The sequence below is a fragment of the Centruroides vittatus genome, unplaced genomic scaffold (genome assembly GCF_030686945.1).
Source record: "Centruroides vittatus isolate TY-2023 unplaced genomic scaffold, ASM3068694v2 scaffold_752, whole genome shotgun sequence".
Taxonomy (NCBI): domain Eukaryota; kingdom Metazoa; phylum Arthropoda; class Arachnida; order Scorpiones; family Buthidae; genus Centruroides; species Centruroides vittatus.
The window spans coordinates 2283013-2303417 of NW_027122716.1; the positions used below are offsets into that span (position 1 = coordinate 2283013).

A 20405-nucleotide genomic window follows, 5' to 3' on the forward strand; every position below is an offset into this window, starting at 1 on the left:
GTGGAGCGTTAAAGCTCCATGGGGCCTAGGCAAATTTGAATTAGGGGCTCCAGGTACAATGTTAATGGAGTCCCAAGCAATTGCTCATTTTGCCCATAGGATAACTGCCCACTTAATGTTAATCTATTCAGGGGATAAGTGAAATATGCAGATTTTTTGGTAGCCCATATTTTCAGCAGCACATTAAAATTTTTGCGTTAAAGGGTTTAGAAGTGTATAGAGAACAGACAGAAAATATTCTATTAATTATGTGCCTGTTTATAAGCGTGTATATATAAACAGACCCAAAATTAATACTTGTATAGAGCGACGGAATATCTTTAGGTATAAAATTTATTTCAGAATATCCTTAGGAAAATTGTGTATAAGAAAATTCAGTATGAAGATAATATTATATTTACTAATACTATAACTAAACGTTTTTATCTACTAAAGTTATCATCAATCTTTTTAGAGATATGATTGATCGAAACTAAGATCTATAAAATATTGAACTAAACTTTGTGAAAAAATGATAATATCTTTTAAAAGAACATTTTAAATAAAAATATTATCAATAATTAATGCAATATTGTCTAAAAAACATTTTTATCTGAGTAAAATAATAATATTTTCTTTGATATTTCAGCAGTCTTCTTTGTAAACTAAATAGAAAAAAAATTATTTTATCGTAAAAATTTGTGAATTATTTTTATATAAATTAAATTATTATGTGCTTTTTTTCAAATATAAGAATTAAATTTATCGAATTAAAGTGCGATTAAACTGAAATGATGTACGATTAAAATTAAACAGAAATGTCATTAACACTGGAAGATTTGTACACTAATTTTACGAATTATAAAGTTAATCTCATTAAATGTAATTAAATCACCTCAAAATGGATTAAGATTGTTAAAACATTGATTAGAAATAGATTTAATAACAAAATTCGGTTGATACTTAACCTGAAAAGTGTGTATAAACAAAGATTAATTTGATAAATTTTTATTTTTACCAAAACTTTATATACTTATATACGTGTTTTTATAAAATTTCAAAAGAAGAAATGTATAAAAATCCTTTAAATATGCCTTTCAATTACGATATACATTCTTAAATCCTCATTTAATATATTATAATAGTCCCAAATCAATAACTACTATTCTTAGAAGTAAGTGCATTTGTAAGAATAAACTCCAACAAGGTATAAAGAATATACAAAAAAAAAATAATGGTTTATTATGTTCTATCCCAACAAAAGGCTATAATTTGTAGGAAAAACATACCAAAATGCTCCTATTTTTTTAAATAACAGACATCAGTCAAGATACTTGTCATGTCTTCATTCATCTGATGAGTGCTTGTATACTGAAACACGTAATGAAGTGTGAATAAACGTTTCTGATGCTGTTGTAAATCATTGATGAGATGAAAACACAAGAAAATATTATTTTTAGTTATGTTTTATGCCTTGTTAACTGTAAAAGTTTGTATTTTAAATAGTTTTTCTCACATTAAGATATTAAATGACACTACTACTTTATAAGTTTAGCTTCAGTTTGATAAATTAAAAACACTAAATTATGTAAAGTCTATTAGGATTACTCTGTTAAAAAACGTAAAGTTTACATATTAAAGTTATTAAACGTTTAAAAATTAAATAAAAAAGGAAGTTTTTCTCGCAAATTTAACATAATTTTAGCTACTTACCTTCTGAACAACTTTAATGTTCGTCCAACTGTAAGAAAATACATAATACAAATGCAAAAGAGTGTTAAAAATTATCTTTAAGCTTGTAAATTGTTAATTATAATATATACTCAGAGTTAAATATATATATATATATATATATATAAATTAAAATTAAATTTCTTAATCGTCAAGTAATTATGATAATATCTGATGGGAAGTAATTTATTATTTTTTAAATGAAGATTTTAGAGAGATTTTCGTATTTTAAACAATTTTATATAATATAATAAATAGAGGTGAAGATTTTAATTATTATTTACTTAATTATAATTTTAAAAAAGGAGACGGAGGAGGACTACAGAGCAGGAGGGCCCTCAGATACACCCCCTTCTGAGGGTCCTCCTGCTCTGTAGGTCCTTCTGTAGGTCCTCCTGGGGGTCAGATAGGTTCTTTGTACGTGAAATGACATTAAACAGGAATTAGAAAAGTCTTTAAAGTTTTCAAAAAATTAAATAAATAAATATATAAAATTTTTTAATTATATAAATTCGAATTTATAACGTTAAAGAAGCGATATAAACACCTTTCTTTGCTTATTTTTATTGTTTTATTTTACTAGAAATTAAAGAAAATAAATAGTCATAAAGTTTAATTTATATTAAATTTTTTAAAACAATTAAAATAAGATCAAAAACAATAAAAAACACAACATGATTTCCACATTATTATTTAATGCCACGTATATGTCAGGCTCGATATAAAATTCTAGGTATTTTACTTTAAAGGCCATACTTTATTTTTAAAGAGAAATCCCAAATGCTAGGGAAGATAATAAACGTTAAATTGGTTAAATAAAAAATAAGATATATTATTGACAGCTTAAAAGCTATGAAAGAGATGGGCCATCTTTTTAGTGTTGTGAAAAAATCTATGACACAAGGCAAAAAAAAAACTGAGTTGACACAACACTTGTTCCTTAATTTAAACCCATGAAATTATTAATAATATAAAGCAATGCCGTTTTAAATCATTAAAAAGGATCAAGATTAATGTTTAAAGATTTAATGTTCTTTAGACTTCTCTTAATTTATCAATGAAACGATTACCGAAGGTTAATATCTATCGTTGTTATTAATCATAGTTGAATGAAACTTGTTACAAGGAAATATTTGAAGACTTAATTTTATAATAATATATTACTTAATGTCAAACAAATTAACTCCGGGTGTATTTTATTAGTTATATTTTTAATCGAAATTATTAATTTCGTAAATGATATTTAAATCATCGATAATATTATGAGGAGAGATTTGATCTTTTAGAAACTTTTTATATAATTTCTGTATATATAAAAGTGAGATGTCTGTTTGTCTGTCTGTCCTCTATACACTCCTGTATAGCGGGGATTCTTACTTTTTTTTTTTTTGTTCCGTGCACCTCGTTTTTAGCAAGGTGGAGGTATGAACTCCTTCTCGGAATAATGTTTTTAAATGCATAAAATATATAAAAAAACATATGATATAGTAATATATGTGCTTCTTTCTTAACACAACAATTAACAGTTTCACGTAATAATACAAAATTAAGATAATAATTTGATTTTTACCCTTCCATGCCTATGGATTCCTGAATACTTTCTACGGTCCTCTTGAGATCCATAGAAAGTTACCATTGAATAATAATTAATGTAGGAGTCATGAAATTACAGGCCTCTTATTACTTTTATTTTATAAATATACAACCCTATTCGTAGTGATAAATATAATATTTTAAAAAATTCTTAAGGCCTTATATCATTCGGAATTAGAAATACCAAGGGCCTTCACAATAACGGATCTATAAATCTTTACAGGTGGGCGCAGAAAGCAGACAATACGTCTTACAAAGCTTTTTATTATCTGAGGTATCCGGTTTTATCGAGAAAAATCTCAGAAAGGGGTGCAGATACACCCCCTTCTGAGGGCCCTCCTGCTCTGTAGGTATTTCTGTTACGTCGTTGTCTAATTCTTACGCTTATATTTAACAAATGAAAAATTCAATTTAAATTTTCCTTGAAAGTTTCTCGATTTCAAGCTTAGTTTTTGAGATAAACAGCCATTAAAAGTGTATTTACCTGGCATCCGATTTTAACATTTCAAAGCGATACATGATTAACTAATTTCGATTCATCACTTGAAGCATTGATTATTCTTTCGCTTTAAATATTTACTCAACTCAAATTTACTGACAATTTTCTTCATTATACTAATGAATAATTTAGATAATGGCATTTCAAATAATCTTAATAATTTATGAAATAAATTTACAGGAATGTTATTCTTTCCTAAAATATGCTAGGAAAGTATTAAAATTTTATGCTTTGATTCGTAATAATTGATCACATTTCTTTCTCTGTTTATCGTATACAGTACAGTAAAAAATTTAAAAGGACTTTCATTAATGTTTCCTGGAGAAAAATAAAAGTAGATAGAAGCATATATAACTTCTTAATTTAATTCTTATAAAGTCAGCTAAATCTTCTTTGAGATTTTATATTTAATATCTAGGCAAAGGACTTTAAAGGAACGTTTTACATAGTGAAATTAGATTGAAGAGCAATGCAACCTGCAAGAGCAATGCTTTTCTGTGGAAAACTGATATCTATTTATGTGTTATACAGGTGAAGAAAACCCCGTTAGTGAGGCACGAACCCACGACCGACCAGTGTTCATTTTACACAGTGATCTTGCCCTCTTCAACCTTGTTTTTTTTTAATATTAAATTACACGAATTAATAATCATTCTGAAGCTTATTACATTAACATATAAATCTATGGATTAGTATCTGAGTAAAAATATAATGGGAATTTTAAAATTATTATTTAAAGTGGTAAGTTAATCGAAAATTTACTTATTCAATAACTGTTTAGCCCTATTAAATTATACCGCCATTCTTAAATTTATTTATTTTTTAATTTACGAATTCTTTGAAAGAATGTTCAGAAATTGTTAAATTAATTTAAATTTAAGCCATAATTTTATATAAATATTATCAGTAACAAAGAATAATATAGAATTTTTTATTGTTACTTTGTATTGGTGTAGCTATTCAATCAGCATATTGATTCTTTTTACCATGTTTTTAAATTGAAGGTTGAATTTTTAATGTTATTTTTTAGATTCCTCTTTGTTTTTACTTGATGAATGTTTGCTTCTGAACACTAAAAATATTGAAATTATGGCAATCCCGAGAATTTCTAAGATAAAAGTATTCAATTTTCAAATGGATTTTTTCCAGTCTTTAAATAAGAAATAGTGTTTTGCATTCAGTACGATGTGTTTTGATACTTATTATAATTATAAACATTGGGACGAGAATTGATTTTTTCAAGTTTTCGGGAAAATCATCCTAAAGCACTACATTTTACCCTACATTTGCGACAAGTCACAGGTAATTAATTATATCAGAAGTATGATGGTTCTGTACATATAATCCGGGTCCCTGCTGGCTCTTTCTCACCTTCCCCCGATCCGCTGTTTATTAAATAGAATAAAGTAACGTTTGCTTATATTAAATAACATATATTCTTTTTATTTTTTGCTCTTAGGACCCTCCCTTTCGGGTCTTAAAGTTTAAGCCCTTTCATCCTAATGTTTAACCCGTGGCTGATTATAAAAGTAACACTTATAAGTTCTGTATTAGAAGAAAAACTTTTATTTACTTTAATGTATAGATGAAAGAAAGGTATTAATTGTGTTTTTTTTTAAATTTAATTCATTATCATATACAAAATAAAACAGTAAACTGTCGCTACATACGAAGTGTTGTATGCCGAAATTTAATGCGGCAAATTTAAATGTTGCAGAAAGATTTTTGTAATATTTTCCATATAAAATGCTACTCCTAAAACAGCACACCCTCCAGATTAGTGTTTATATCATAGATCTTTAACAATCCCTGACATTCTTGTATTCTAGAATACCGTGAAATTGGTGGAGATGTGGTTAGTGACCTTTAAAGATCGTAAGGCAATTCCCAGGAAAAAAATCGAAACCATTCTTAAATATTATAAACCTTTTATTAAATTTCGATTGTTAAAACTCTTTTCTAAAGTTGTTTTTTTTTATTACTACAAAACGTTTAAAACACTTTAAAAGCGAACATTTTTAACAATCTTAAAAAATGACACAGAAATAGTATTAAAATCGAAGAAATTTATAATTTATATTTAATAAATATATTAATATTATAAGAAACAAATGAAATTTATATTTTATTTCGTTGTAAAATTAAAATTACGCAGCACTCAAAATGTCTAAAGAATGTAGCAAATGTCAATTATTTCACTATTTTAGAAATTTTACAAGCAGTTTTCTATTCTTTTATAGCTTTAAAATACAAATTTATCGTGACAGTTATTTCACTTATTTTACAGAGAATTTAAGATAAGATGCCTTCTAATGAGCGGTGATAGAAGTCTCTAGAGATCTAATTTTGAAACTTCATCGATTTATTTTATTTCCTTTTTTATTTAAAAAGAAAAGGATAGAAACTAAAAGTTGCTTCAATCAATAAACAAAGTGCAAAGACATTTCCAAGTACAACGTTTATTTCTATAGTTTCTGTAAATGTTCTGTATTATTGTTAACAAATATTTGATTTTATACGATGGCATTAGTATAATTGAATTATCTTCTCTCATATCTCATAGATCTTTCCTTATAAAACTAATTTAATTATATCAAATAGCATAGTAAATTATAATTATAAAATAATTACTAAATGCAGTCCAACCTGTAAACAGCGACCATTTTTTTAACGAAAATGCTTACAAATTAACCTCTAATCGACGGCCTTTTTTAAATATTTTCGTCACTAACCATCGTTTGGAGGTTTTACTGTATTTTCTTTTTATTATTTTCACAAATATGAAGATTTGCGTTAAAAATTATTGACAGTATTCTATTGTAATTAACGATTTGGTTAAAAAGAAAAACAAAAGATGTATTAGATTCGTAGAGGTTATCAACAGGTTAATTTTGGGAATAAATAATTCCTGTCACGAATTAGTTTTATAAATTATTGTTATAATTAAGCTTTGATAGAGTTTGTTGTAAAATTAATGGGATAACATGAATTACAGTAATGTCGGCATAATTCGTAACCAAAGATAATTCGTCAATTCTATTTGAATCGATCTGTTTAGAGTTCTCTTAACTCGTTTGATTAATCAAAAAAATCTTATTATTTTAACGAATTTGTATAATTTCGACTAAATTTTAAATATATTTGCTATTTTAAGCTTCATTACACAATAATGCGCTGTGAAAATGACAAAATGTACTGTACGTTCGTTTTTAACGCCGAGAGCATATATGAGGCCCGAGGGCGTTATCTTATGGACAAAAAGAGTGGGGTTAGAGGCCCACCAAGAGGACTCCAACCAATCTTTTATAAGAAAATATTTTTCACAAGAATTTCCTCGAAAAAAAAAACGCTTGAAGTCAACACTAGAGTACATGGGGCCTACTACTTAAAAATTTTCCTGGGTCCCATACAGCTATAAAGCGCCACTGATAGAGAGGGCCCTTAGCAAGCCTTTAAGAAGAATGTTTTTTTTTTTATTTTCTGTTAGTAAAAATAATTTCAATTTATAAGGATTTATAGGGATAAAGACCACTAGGGCTCCTCCGGGTCTCTAGGATTTATAGGGATTTATATTCCTCGTGGTCCTTATCCCTATATAGGGATTTATATTCTTAGTGGTCTTTATCCCTATAAATCCCTATTCCTAGGGATTTATAGGGATAAAGACCACTAGGGCCCCTAAGGTTTTTCTCCGGGCCCCTCTCTCAAGGCGCTGTATTTTTAGGACACACTGTACACTCGTTTTGTTAGGATGACTCTGCATTATTTCTATATTTTTTACAGTGAATAGAGTCATTTTAATCTATCCCATTGATATTTGTAACTCTTCTTGAATTCTCAATTCATACAGGTTAATCAATAGAGCAAAATAGAATATTTTTAGTTTAATAAAAATAACCGAATAAAACTAAAATTCTGTGTGTTTATAGTTGAAAAGAAGAGGGAAGGGAGGAAAAAAGTGCTAGAATGCTCATCGATCACTAATTATAAAAGGAAGAGAAGCATTCACCATATCGTAAACAGTGGCCTCGCTTCCTTTCTTCTCGAGGAAGTTAGAGTTTGTAAAGATTGATTAAACAAAACAATCCATTTTAGTGAAATCGTTAAACAAAAAAAACTCTGCTATCTTACTGCTTGGATTGGCGATTTTCGAAACATTAATTGAGGAATGAGCGATGGGACAAAATATAGTTTGATACATTAAAAAACAAGGAAGAGGGGGAGGAAATGAAAGATAGGAAGGCGAGACACCTCTTTTAGATATAATATTTCATCATTTATTTCAAGCAAAGTAAAATTCTTTTTTAAGTCAGAACTTTATCAACTTTTATAAATGAAATTGTTACATTACTTTATATATTTTTAATTAAAATCTTTCATTATAAAGATATTAAATATATGCAAATTATCGTTATGGGTTAAGTAAAAGTTTACGTAACTTTTCATTAATTTAATCTAGGGATAAACAAGTTGGTGGACCCGTGTTCGAGTCCCATCAAATAGTGTATATACTGTATAATAAAAAAAATATCTTAAATATATATGAGTGTCTGCAGAAAATTTTTCAGGAGGCCATAGCTTGGAGACAAGTAAGATAATATTATTATTATCTTACTTGTCTTATTATAATATTATAAATAAAAGTAAGGTATTATTTAAATAAATATATCATACATAAGCTCTATTCTTACACTAAAATTATAACAGAAATATTATAAAAATATTTATTACATCCTAAAATATATATTTATGATGCTTTAAATCATGTTAAATAAGCATTTTTATTATTTTTATAACAATAAAATACATATTTCAGTTAGAAGGTAATGTCAATAATTGCTTGATTTTTGTATTTAATTTAACTTTCTAATTTATATCATTTTTGAATTAGCAGAAAATGTACTGTACTTCTCGGTATTGACTTAATTTCATTTGAATGTAATTAAGAAAATGCTTATAATGTGACATTATTATAAATCTTCGTGAATTTATTCTAATTTTAATAAAGTTTTGAAGTTACATTACGTCCTTGTAGAATATTTATCTGACAAAATAGCCCGAGGAACTAATTTGAAAGATGCTGAAATTTACAATATATTTTAATTCCTATTTACTACATAAAATTACTTTTATCACCTCCTTAGAATAAGTTATTTATATTATCTGCCCCTTACTTATAACTTGAAGTATTTATTATTTTTTTTTTAACAATGTTAATTAAGTCACTTGCTGTTTTGTTTCTGCATAAACCGGGGCAGTGGCGCGTTAGAGCTTCATGGGGCCCAGGCAAGTTTAAATTAGGGGACCTCGTATACAATGTTAGCTTCAGACATTTCCCAGTTTCAATAGGTTATATAAATATATAACCCATCGAACTAATAATTTTTATCCAGCCGTTTTAAATCGATCCCCCAAATGCTTTATCGACACTTGTATAAACTACTGATTATTTTATTTAATTTTTCAATTCTTAAAGCTATTAATTGTCAACATTAATTCGTTAATTACGTCAATTATTTTATGTCCATTAGAAGCATTTTATTTCCGCTATTAATTAATACGGAGGTTTGAAGTGATTGTTCTTAAATCTCTCCAACAAAAGATGTGAGAAGAATTTTTCCTTTCCTAATTGGATAAGTTCACTCGACACAACAGGATTTTAATCATCGTAGTTGATACTTTTGTTTAGATTATTTTCTCAAATAAAACAATCAGAAAATTAATAGATAATGAGTAAAATATTTTTGATCCTTATCGCGTTATTACGAGTAATTAATTGGCAAAAATGACCGAAATGAGATAATTCTCATATGTTCTTTCGCTGATACATTCTTCCGTTCGACTGTTCCATTATCGGAAAAAGCTTTACCCCAAACAACATAAATGGATACTTCTACCCCATTATTGGGAGGGGCTGCTCTTCCATCATTGAAAGGGGCACTCCGCCTCATCCAGAGATGGAAGTAGAGTCGATCCTTCATTAACTTTCGAATCAATGTCATACATATACGAGGTATTTTCAAGCCAGAAGAAAGAAGTAAAGAAGAGATAAATCCAACTAATCGAAGTACAAAACCTCTGCGAACACTATCAGTTTATACCCTTGTTTGGCATTAAATTTACATTTACTTCTTTTTTTATGACCGAAAAAAAGGTTCTCAATCATAATTAGATGTAAAAATTTACATAAAATATATATTTTGTTAGCAAATATTGACATTCCAGTCTCTTCCTTCCGCTTTAGGAATGCTTACAAGCAATTTCCTTTTTAAAAAATTTATTAATATTATTATTTTATTAATAATTTGAAAATATTTTCTGGAGAATTTATCAAATATTAAACGTTGTAAACAGGTTCAAGGTGTTCAACAAGTCCGACTGTCACGCTGAAGAATCAAAATGGTGAAATAAACGATGCAAATGGATGGGAGACTAATGCATATCGACGACAAGTTGAAAATCTTCACGACGAATTGGCAAAGGCCCAGCAAACCATTGAAACACTTCAAGAGAGAGAAAAAAAGATGAAGGAGAGGTAAGTTAAAAGAAATGATTCGATTCTATACTAAAGAAATTCGTCATTATAAGTGACATTTGAGAGAATGAATCGAGTGATGGCTTCAAATTCGACACTTTTTTGCGGTATAAAGTAAATAAAATTGATTCCTAAACTCTAAAAAGGATCGTTTTATAGTATTTTGTTGTAGTAAATTTTCCTTCTTTCTACTAAACATTTTACAATGGCTCTAAAGAAGGTTTGTTCATTCATCTTCTTCAACTACGATGAATTTCTATTGATATTTTAGAAGTTACATAAGTTTATTCGATACTTTAAAAAAAAAATATATATATATATATAGCATTCTTTTTTAACTAATAAAATTTATTTTATTTTAAATTAGAAAGGAAAGAGAAATTAATTACAGGTGAAAGGTGTGAATAAAGTAAAGCGATTTTTAGTGCGACAGATATTAATCGCATTGGAGCGAATTGTGTTAAGAGTTTTAACAGTTATTGAAAGACGAGTGCTATCCTGATACCTAACTTTTCAATGTCTTTTCGGCATAAAAGATTTATTAAACAAATCGTTGGGAACTCTGCACCATCTGTACTGACACAATGATTTATTTTAACAGCGCGCCATATGTCGCTACTAAGTCTTTACGCTACAGTAAAATCAAGTTAAAGTTTTCTTTGTAAATTAATGGGAAATTTAGCTTTTCTTACAAAACTAAAAGGAAAAGAAGAAGAAGAAGAAGAAGAAGAAAAAACAAGGAAACTGCTTGATGATTAAAACAACATTGTTTCATAATAGCAAACACTTCAAAAATGTTTATGAATTTAACATCTCTTGTCCCTTGTGTCTTACAAAATATTAAAGAAATTTTTAAAAAATTAAATTAATTAAATTATCTTTTATCAATATCAAATTTAAAACACTATCTACATTGTTTAAATATTCGTTAGACTTTATTACAGTAAAATTTAAAGGGGGGGATACAGCTCAATTCTTTTAATTAAGGGTAAATTCCCAGTTAGAAAAACAATAGAAAAATATAGAAATAAGATAAAATATGTGGATAAATTTAGAGTATGTTTGTCTTGCAGGCTTGCTGAACAAGCACAGAAGATGCTGGAGCGAGGCATGCGTTTTGAGAACGTTTCTCTTGGTGAGAAACGTCCAACAGCGCTGATCCGTCGCTATGGAAATCTTTATGCCCAAGCACGAGTCGATACTCTAGATGCATTGGACAGTCTTCCAGAACTTAGACATGCAGATGAATTAAAATCCAAGCTGTTATTCTCCGTTGTTGTCGTAAGTACCCTTATAACCATCAGCCATTATTTATTTATCTCCTCCACTTCCATCCATACATTTATGACGACATTTCTATTGTCTTCCCAAGTAAATAAATAAATCTTTTTATCATAATAAAATCAATAAAATATTTTTTAAAAAAATTTAAATAATAGATGTATCGTATGAAATTATTATAATTATTATTATTTAATTATCGTACGTACACCTAATAATAATATCATTATATGTAATTAATGAGGGAATTAAAATAACAGTGATTGTGTTATAGCTTAACAACATATCTCGTCTCGGTTAAATTATTATGTTATTAGAGTAAAGATTAATTGAGTTCTATTAATATCTCGATTAATTGCATTGTGAGTTGTTTATTCTGTAAATGTCACACTGAAGAATGATTAAATTAGACATTAAAAATGTTTTTTTTTGTATTGAAAAATTGTTTTTAATATTAGAAATTTAATTGCTATTTAAAATCCTGAAATTATTTAAATAAGTTGATTATATTATTTATTAAGAATATTCACAATGTTTTATTCCATTGTTTTTTTTTGTTATGTCAATTTAATTTAATTTAATTCAATTTAATTATAAAAAAAATAAATCGCAGAATTAAATTCTTTCTATTTATTCATTTTTTGTATGACTTGAAATACTTAATTAATAAAATTCTTAAAATGTTTTATTTATATTTTTATTAAATTTTATAAAAATTTATACTGTTATACAGTGAATAAGTTAAAGAATTTTATTTTTGTTTATTTTGTCGAAAATTTTGATGTTTTTATTTATAAATTTTCAATATAATAATTTCAATTTTAATATATTAACCTCATATTATAAATTATAACGCCTTATTTTATGTATAAGAACCTTTGTTTTGGTTTTATCATCGCTCCATTTAATGATTTATAATTATAGAGTAGTCCAAAACAATAGCATTAATCTTTTTACCTCTTGGGGCCATTTTTATTATTTATAGGATGTTTCTTTATGAATAAAAACAGACTTAAAGATTTTAGTAAAAATAATATTAATTTACCGACGTAGGAACCACTTCTGTTTCCTAAATTTTCTAGTAATGATCCCTAAAATTTCTCCAGACCTGGGATAAAATCCCTAACTCCCTTCCCCTCTCGATAGCCTGGATATGGCATTTTTTTTTTTTTAAAAAGGGCTCTCTTAGTGCCCACAAAAAATATTACATAATAATTATTTTTTCAATAATTTCTTCCCAATATCTATTCGAATTCAATAACTACAATAGATAATATATAAATAAAAATATTATTCTTCGGTTGATGAGGATGGGATGAAAGTGTGAGTGAGATATCTGACATTTATACCATAGATTAACCCCCATATTCTCATTGCACACGCGATAAAGATATTGACGAGACGATTACGTTAGCACAGATGGCCTATTCAGTGATAAACTTTTATCCTTTGGCATCACGAAAGTAGAGCAATAAGCAATTTAAATCTAATATTTTGATGCCAACGTTCGACTCTAAACAGCAGCTTCTTTTATACGTAAAACGTTATTACATCCAAATAGAATGTGTTATAAAATAGCAGAACCTGCCTAAAACGGAAACCTGCCTAAACGAGAAAAATCTGAATGGAGCGATTCCGTTTTAGGCAGGTTTTTTTTAATTATATTTACAATTTGGATGATTGTATTAACTTTCTATTAAAGTTATTGCTTCTACATGAGTTTTTATAAGTAAAATTTCGAGTTTTTAAAAGATTTTAGAGTTTAAATTAGATAATTAACGCTTCTAAACGTGTAAATTTTATCAAAGATGAACTGGCGTAGTACCATTATCTGCTTTCTTAACAGGTCACTCAACTTTACTAAACAATAGAGGCGTTATGAATTATGATATATTGAATTATTATCTTAATGATGAAAGGTCACTATCGTTATATTTCATCGCTAACATCCTGAAATTTTTGAGAAATTCATTAATCATTCTTTGATTTAAAACATTAATGGTATAGTTACTAAAGGTGTTTTAGATGATTTTGTTTAACCTATTCTCGATTAAATGATTATTCTAATTAATTATAATGTATTTCTTTTAAATTATAGTTGGCTTTCCGGTCTATACAGAACACAATTACAGACATTAAATCAAATGTTCGACGAATACTCCAGATGACGGAGCCCATTTGTGAAAGAGAAATGATAACAGATCCTACAGCTCGAGATTTAGAAATGAGTGTTGCTTGTTACTTACGTACTACAGTGGATAGATTCGAAATTCGAAAAAATATCGAGGTGTGTATCAAAATAATAGCTTAATATACAATTTTATTTTCGTATAAATGACTGTATAATTCAAGGTTATTATAGATTCTGTGATATAAAATGCAGCCACAAATTGTCTCTCAATAGGGTATTTTACCGTTCATTTTATTTTTTGGTATGTCAGTCCTTGGTTCGTGGTTATAAAGTTCAATGAAGTAGCCACCCTCTTGATAGGCACGAAATTTGTAGCGTGAAGTTTCGCGGATTTCTCTAAGCATCGAGTTATGGTTATCGCTGCTGTAGTTGTTAGAGCATTTGTTATTATTAAAGTAAAACAGAAAAATATTTGTTTCTAGTCGATATAATATCAAACGCTTACATTTCTATATAATAAATTAATTTCGCTTTAATTTTAACGATTTTAAATGAATAACAATGTTATGAAAAATGACAATAATCCTCCATTGCTAAATAATTTTTTACTTTGTTTCGAAGGTTAATGTTCCTATCTGTAAATTACATTTTTATATATTAAAATTATATATTATTTACAATAAAATCTGCCACGAATTTAATTATAAGCTGTCGTTGTCATAAGATACGTCCCTTATTAACTTAAAATTAAATTATTATTATTTGAATTTTAATCAATTTTTAAAATGTTCTTTGCTCTTTAAGATTTTGAAAAAAAAAAATTTTTTTAATGTTAAATTCTATTTTATTATAAATATTTTCCAAAGATAACAAATCCTGTATCTACTCCATTTTTATCTATATACATCTTATCAATAAATGAATAATACCTTGAACTGAATTAATGGATGCTCGAATTTATCTTTCAGATGTTGGATAGACTTTATTGACATTCCAATTGGATACTTAACTTACAAATTCCTGATAAGTTAGTAAAGTTGCTTTGATGCCCAAATCAATTTGATTAAATCCGAAACGTTCCTCATCCAAGAAAATAGAATAGTGATATTACCAATTGAAACAGAAAATGAATTTTTTCCCCCTCCTATCCAAAGATTATATTTAAGTCTTTCAATCAATTCAATCTTTCTATCTCTTGCAAACTGCTTAAAGTTCTTCCATTTCAATCAATTATTTCTTAGTGTTCCATTTTCGTCGTTCGAAATACAATCTTTACTGTAATTGGATGTAGCAGATGGTAACCAAGATCCTATTGAACCCCTGGCTTGTGTGTCCAAAATTTATCTTGTCCACTAGCATAAACTTTTACTCTACAATGAAACATTTCAATTTTTCTATAATTATTTTATTTGGCATTTATTCGACTGTAATAATTGCATCTACACAAATATTTTAATTAGTTTAAAGAAGGGTCGTACCACGTGTATCTGTCACCCCTGATTCAATTTTAATTAACTGTGTAGTCTCCAAGATGGCGGTCGAGGACCACCCTCGCACGTGTTCTCCTCGTCCCCTTTAGTTACGCCTCTTGTTTAAGAGATAACTAGATATATACCCTAAGTTACATTCAATAAAAATAATTAGAAAGTGAAAAATATAACAGGATAATAAAATTAAGTAGAAAAAAAAAATATTGAAAATAAATTGCAATAGAATTAAAAATTTTAAAGAAAATAAAGGAAAAATAAAACGAATAACAGATTTAAGAAAGAGAAAAAAATTAAATTAATCAAAGAGAAAGTGGGAATAAAAAAGAGATAAACTGCAATTCAGTATTAAAATATGCGAAAAGTCGATAATGTAGTTATATTAAAGTATCTTGGTGAGATTGAAATATATGTAAAAGATAATTTTCTGAAGGAGAAAATGGAAGAATACTAATAACAAAAAGCGAAGAAAATATCTTTTATTATATATGATAACGAGAAAAATCGAATTATTCGAAATTAAATAATTTGTTCAGAACAAAAAAAAAAAGATTCGTTCATTAAGGTAAAAAGTGAAAAATAATAAAAGTTTACGATATATTAAAAAATATATATATTTTTTTTTTAATAAAATAAATGATCAAAACATGAATATTTTTATTTAAATTTTATTCGAGAAAAAAACTAATTTAAAAAAAATTAAAGTTGTTCGACAAAATTCTTAAAAAATAAGAATTTTTGTACTTAGAGAGAGAGAGAAGGAGAGGAGGATGAGGAGGATGAAAAAATTCAATGCTTTTACATTGAGACATTTGAGAGTTTGTTGCAAATGAAGATTGATTAGGGAGGTGTTTTGCGCTCTCAACCTGTTTTATTGATGATTCTAAATGCGGCTGTTTGATCTTTTAACTTTATTTTATTTCAAGTAAGCACACACGTATAAGCTTGTTAACATTTAAACTCATTATCATAATCTATACCTTTCTACAAAACTGTATTTTTCTTCTATTCTAGCTTTAAATGTTTATATTTAAATATATTATAATTATCTTAAGAAATTTAATTTAAACATAATTAATTTTTAAAGAAATCTTTACTGAAAATATACATTTTATTCGTATCTAAACTGGCAAAGAAGAATAAAGAAAAGATTTAACATGGGCAATTATCAATTTCAAAATTACACCAGGAGTTCGCTGTATAAATTTCATTATTTATTTAAAAAAAAGAAGAAAATATATATATTCTCATTACCGCTTGTAGCATTTCCGAAGTTTTCATTAAAATCGAGTGAGTGATATATCTAAATATTTGGAAAATTGTGGAATTTAATGCAGTCATTTAGTAAGTTGATTGAAGTAACTTTCTCTCCGGGTATTCTGCAATAAGGGAAATTTGTCTGGATAATATTTTTCTTTAAAAATATATAAATCAAGTGTTGATTGTGCTAATCTCATTTCCTTTAATACAAATACAATATCTTTCTGAGAGAATAAACATTAAATATTGCAAAGATTTCTTGGGATACTTTTGAATTGAAGAGCCATATCGAAAGTTGATACAATTACAGAAATAAATGGTAATTTTTGTGTGTTTTATTAAATATAAAATCGCTTGATTTGTTGATTGATTGATGGAACCAACACTTGGGCGATCTGCCAAGAGGAGGTAGATCGCTTCCCTCTTTGCCGTAGAAAGTCCTCTCTGGAAGCAGGACTTTCTATGCAAAACAAGCCTCTAGTTAGGCGTTAAGCATAATTAGAAAATGGCTTAAGATTTGAAATTGTTTTTCTTCGGAATAAAAAGTCCAAAATCGAAATTTGAGATTGAGAAAACAGTTTCCTGAAAGGTTTACCATGGGAATTTGGATTCAGTGTCAGAATCCTTGATCCTGTCCATCTGTTATATTATATACAGTGCAAGACGTTATTTTTATCTCTCCACTACGAAACATTCGGGAAACCAATATGCCACGTAAAGTCCAAAATATCCAAGTTATTAGAATTGTAAAATAACATACTCGTATCTATAGATCAGTCAGTATTTATTTCTTAGTTAAACTTTAGTTATATTTTTTTAAATAAAAGATTTTCTTTAATGGACTTTTTTGCAGTAAAATATGCCAAAATTGAAAGGAATATAAATACAAATTGCATAGTTGAAAATGGAAAAAAGAAAACAAATCAAACTTTAAAAAATTTTTGACTTTATTTCACTTTAAACGTCTTTTATAATGAGTCACTGTCATGTAATCATTTCAAATTTAACCAATTAATTCGAAAAAAATCCTATTTTTATGTACATATCTCCGATAAAAAGAGTAAACTATTCTCATTTATACTTTCTTTTATTTCGAAGTTATTTTCTAAAGATAATAATAGACATTTCTTTTCATCTTTTGATAATTCACAATCATTAAAATGAAAAAGAAAATAGATTGAAACTGCTTCCTTTTTGTCAAATTACTTCTTCTAGTGACGTTTTGTATTTCAGTGTTTATCATCATCATCATCATCAATTATAAAATTAAATTAACTATGTATTTAAATTTAATGCATTATTAGTGATAAGTAATCGGGGCAGCCCAAGTGTCAGTTAACCACTGTAAAGATTATATTATTTTCTGCCTTATTTTCGATAAGGAAAACACGTTATCACCCCATTCTTCGATTGATGTAACTTGACACACGGTTAACTGGGCCGCCTTATATTATAAAAATTTGATTAGATTTATTAAATCGATGCTCAAAGTGACATTTTTGCTAATTATTAAACTCTATTTACAGGAGGTGTGTACTCAAATTTGGGCAACATTATACGATTATCCATGCCTGAAAAAATGCGACGGACTGATCCAATACGTAAAGGATTGTGTCCGATTGGCTTGGGGTTTGTGTAACCAGACTCCACCCTTTTTTATCGAGTACGAAGCCCGAATATTTCGACGTGACATGCACGTTCGTTTCCACACGTCAAACCAAGAATCAGAACACATCAAAACATATCTTTGGCCCGCTTTATTGGAAGGAAAGAATGGTCCTTGCGTACATAAAGGGGTTGTAATTACGTGAGAAGATAATTATTATCTACGTTCTTTTCTATTCTCTTCATATAGTAAAACGTATTTGTATCTATTAACTTAGTCAATGTCGAAGTGTACTTAAATTAGTGAAGATACGGATCGAATTTATATACGATTTGTCATAAATATTAAGAGATCAATTTAAAATGGAAAACGTTTAATTAGCGTATTATATTAACGAATTTTATCAGTTGTTTTTAAAAGAAATAACTAAATTTAATTCTTTACTAAAGACATTTCTTTTTTGTTTTATTATCTATTTTATTGTGATACTAAAATTTCATATGATATACAACGAATAATACCGGTTTATATTACAGAATTTCATTATTAATCACCCGTTTTAATGTTTTAAATAAATAAATAAATAAAAAAGACCCAGTAAGCAGTTTATAACATAAAAAAACCGCGTTATATTAATTAATTGATTAAAATTTTTTAATATAAATTTCATAGAATATACTTTAATAAAACCTTTATATAGATTGTATATAGCCTACGGATAATATAATAATAATTTCAATAAAATTAATTTGAACAATGTTTTCTATAGGATTAAATGCATATCGTATATATATAAAATAAATATTTAAATATATATATATATAAAAATATGCAATTAATATTCTAAGCATATCACGAAGAAAAATAATAATATTTTAAGAAGTTAATATGAATATTTCTTTTGTTAAATTTTTTCAAAAGAATGAGATAAATTCGTAATGGTGAACGTCAGAATTCAAATTAGTAGTGTTAAAATAATGGAAGAATATCAAGTGTTTTACAAATAAATTCAATTTATTTGTAACTTAAAATGAGGAAATATATATATACATATACATATACATATAAATGCATATACACTTGTTTAATTGTCATTGTCGTCTCTCTATCAACAACGTATTGTCGAGTTGTGTTAATTATGTCACATTAGGAGAAAAAAAATTGTAATTTTCTTAAAAAAAATAAATAAATAAATAAAATATATCAGGGAATATTTTAGTGTTGACCCACCGATTGTTTATTATAAAACTGTGTGTGACGTTATTGTATATAGGGGTATACAATACTGATTTTTAAACGAATTGTTTCCTTCTGTTAATAATGTTGATGCACTTCTTAAATAATTTTATATCTAATAACTGCAAATATATTAATCACGTGTATTGTTTTCAAATGAGAAACGATTAAAATTGATTAAAACTAACAAAAAGTTTTCCTTTGTTTTGATTTTATATTTAAAAAAAAAAAAAAGAAAAAAAATCGGTCCATTCTAAAGGGAAATATTCAATTAAAATGTCGAGATTTTCTTGAATTTACGCAAAATATATAAATTATAAAAATGTATTATTGGATTTTATGACTTGTTAGCGAAGAATTTTATAAGGATTTATATACACCATAAAGTGTTATTTTTCTTTATCGACTTTTTGGTAATGTTTATGATGAATCCGTTGAAGTTATCTTCGTAAATTAATCTAATTAGCATGTTTATGGCTACAATTGTGGGTAAATGCTTTCTACATTAAGCGAATTTACAAAAATTTCATTTAGATAATTTACTAATTAAATGGAAATACAGAATGGAAACCTGTATAAGCCGGACTCTTCCCTACCGAATTTTCGGTCCAACCTGTAGTTTAATACGTATTAAAATACATTCGACGATTATATTTATTTTAATAAATAAGTAGCGTATTAAATAAATATATTTTTTTTTTCAAAATGGTTGATTCCAAATTACTTTTTCAAAGTTTTGATTACTAAAATGCCCGGAAAATCGATATCAAACTTGATATAAATTGTCTTAACACGCGATAATCTTAGGCAAAAATCGTGGCTTATTTTAAAATTGTTATTATATTATTATAAGGGAAATATATATATATATATATATGTGTGTGTGTATGTTAAAAATAGAAAAGTAAATCTCCTTTTCAGAAAAGTAATTTCGTGTTTTTGATTTTTGCAAAAGTATAAAATAATAAAAAAAGAAATTAAGAGTCATTCAGAAAAGTTTTTCGTTGGAATAAGAAGTAAATATACCCTTGGTAATAATCTTCCTGGCAAAATTCCAACTGAAGTTC

The 20405-nt window shown here is 27.1% G+C and overlaps 1 protein-coding gene across 1 annotated transcript in view; it reads left to right on the forward strand.

The window, feature by feature from the left end:
- Positions 1-18466, forward strand: part of LOC136989698 (uncharacterized) — a 104596-nt gene extending 86130 nt beyond the window's left edge. Inside the window, exons 4-7 of the mRNA XM_067287934.1 lie at positions 10157-10337; positions 11411-11618; positions 13717-13905; positions 18023-18466. Coding sequence (XP_067144035.1) covers positions 10157-10337; positions 11411-11618; positions 13717-13905; positions 18023-18307 — 863 coding nt within the window. The 3' untranslated portion in view covers positions 18308-18466. The remainder of the gene's footprint in view (positions 1-10156; positions 10338-11410; positions 11619-13716; positions 13906-18022) is intronic.
- Positions 18467-20405: the final 1939 nt, after the last annotated feature.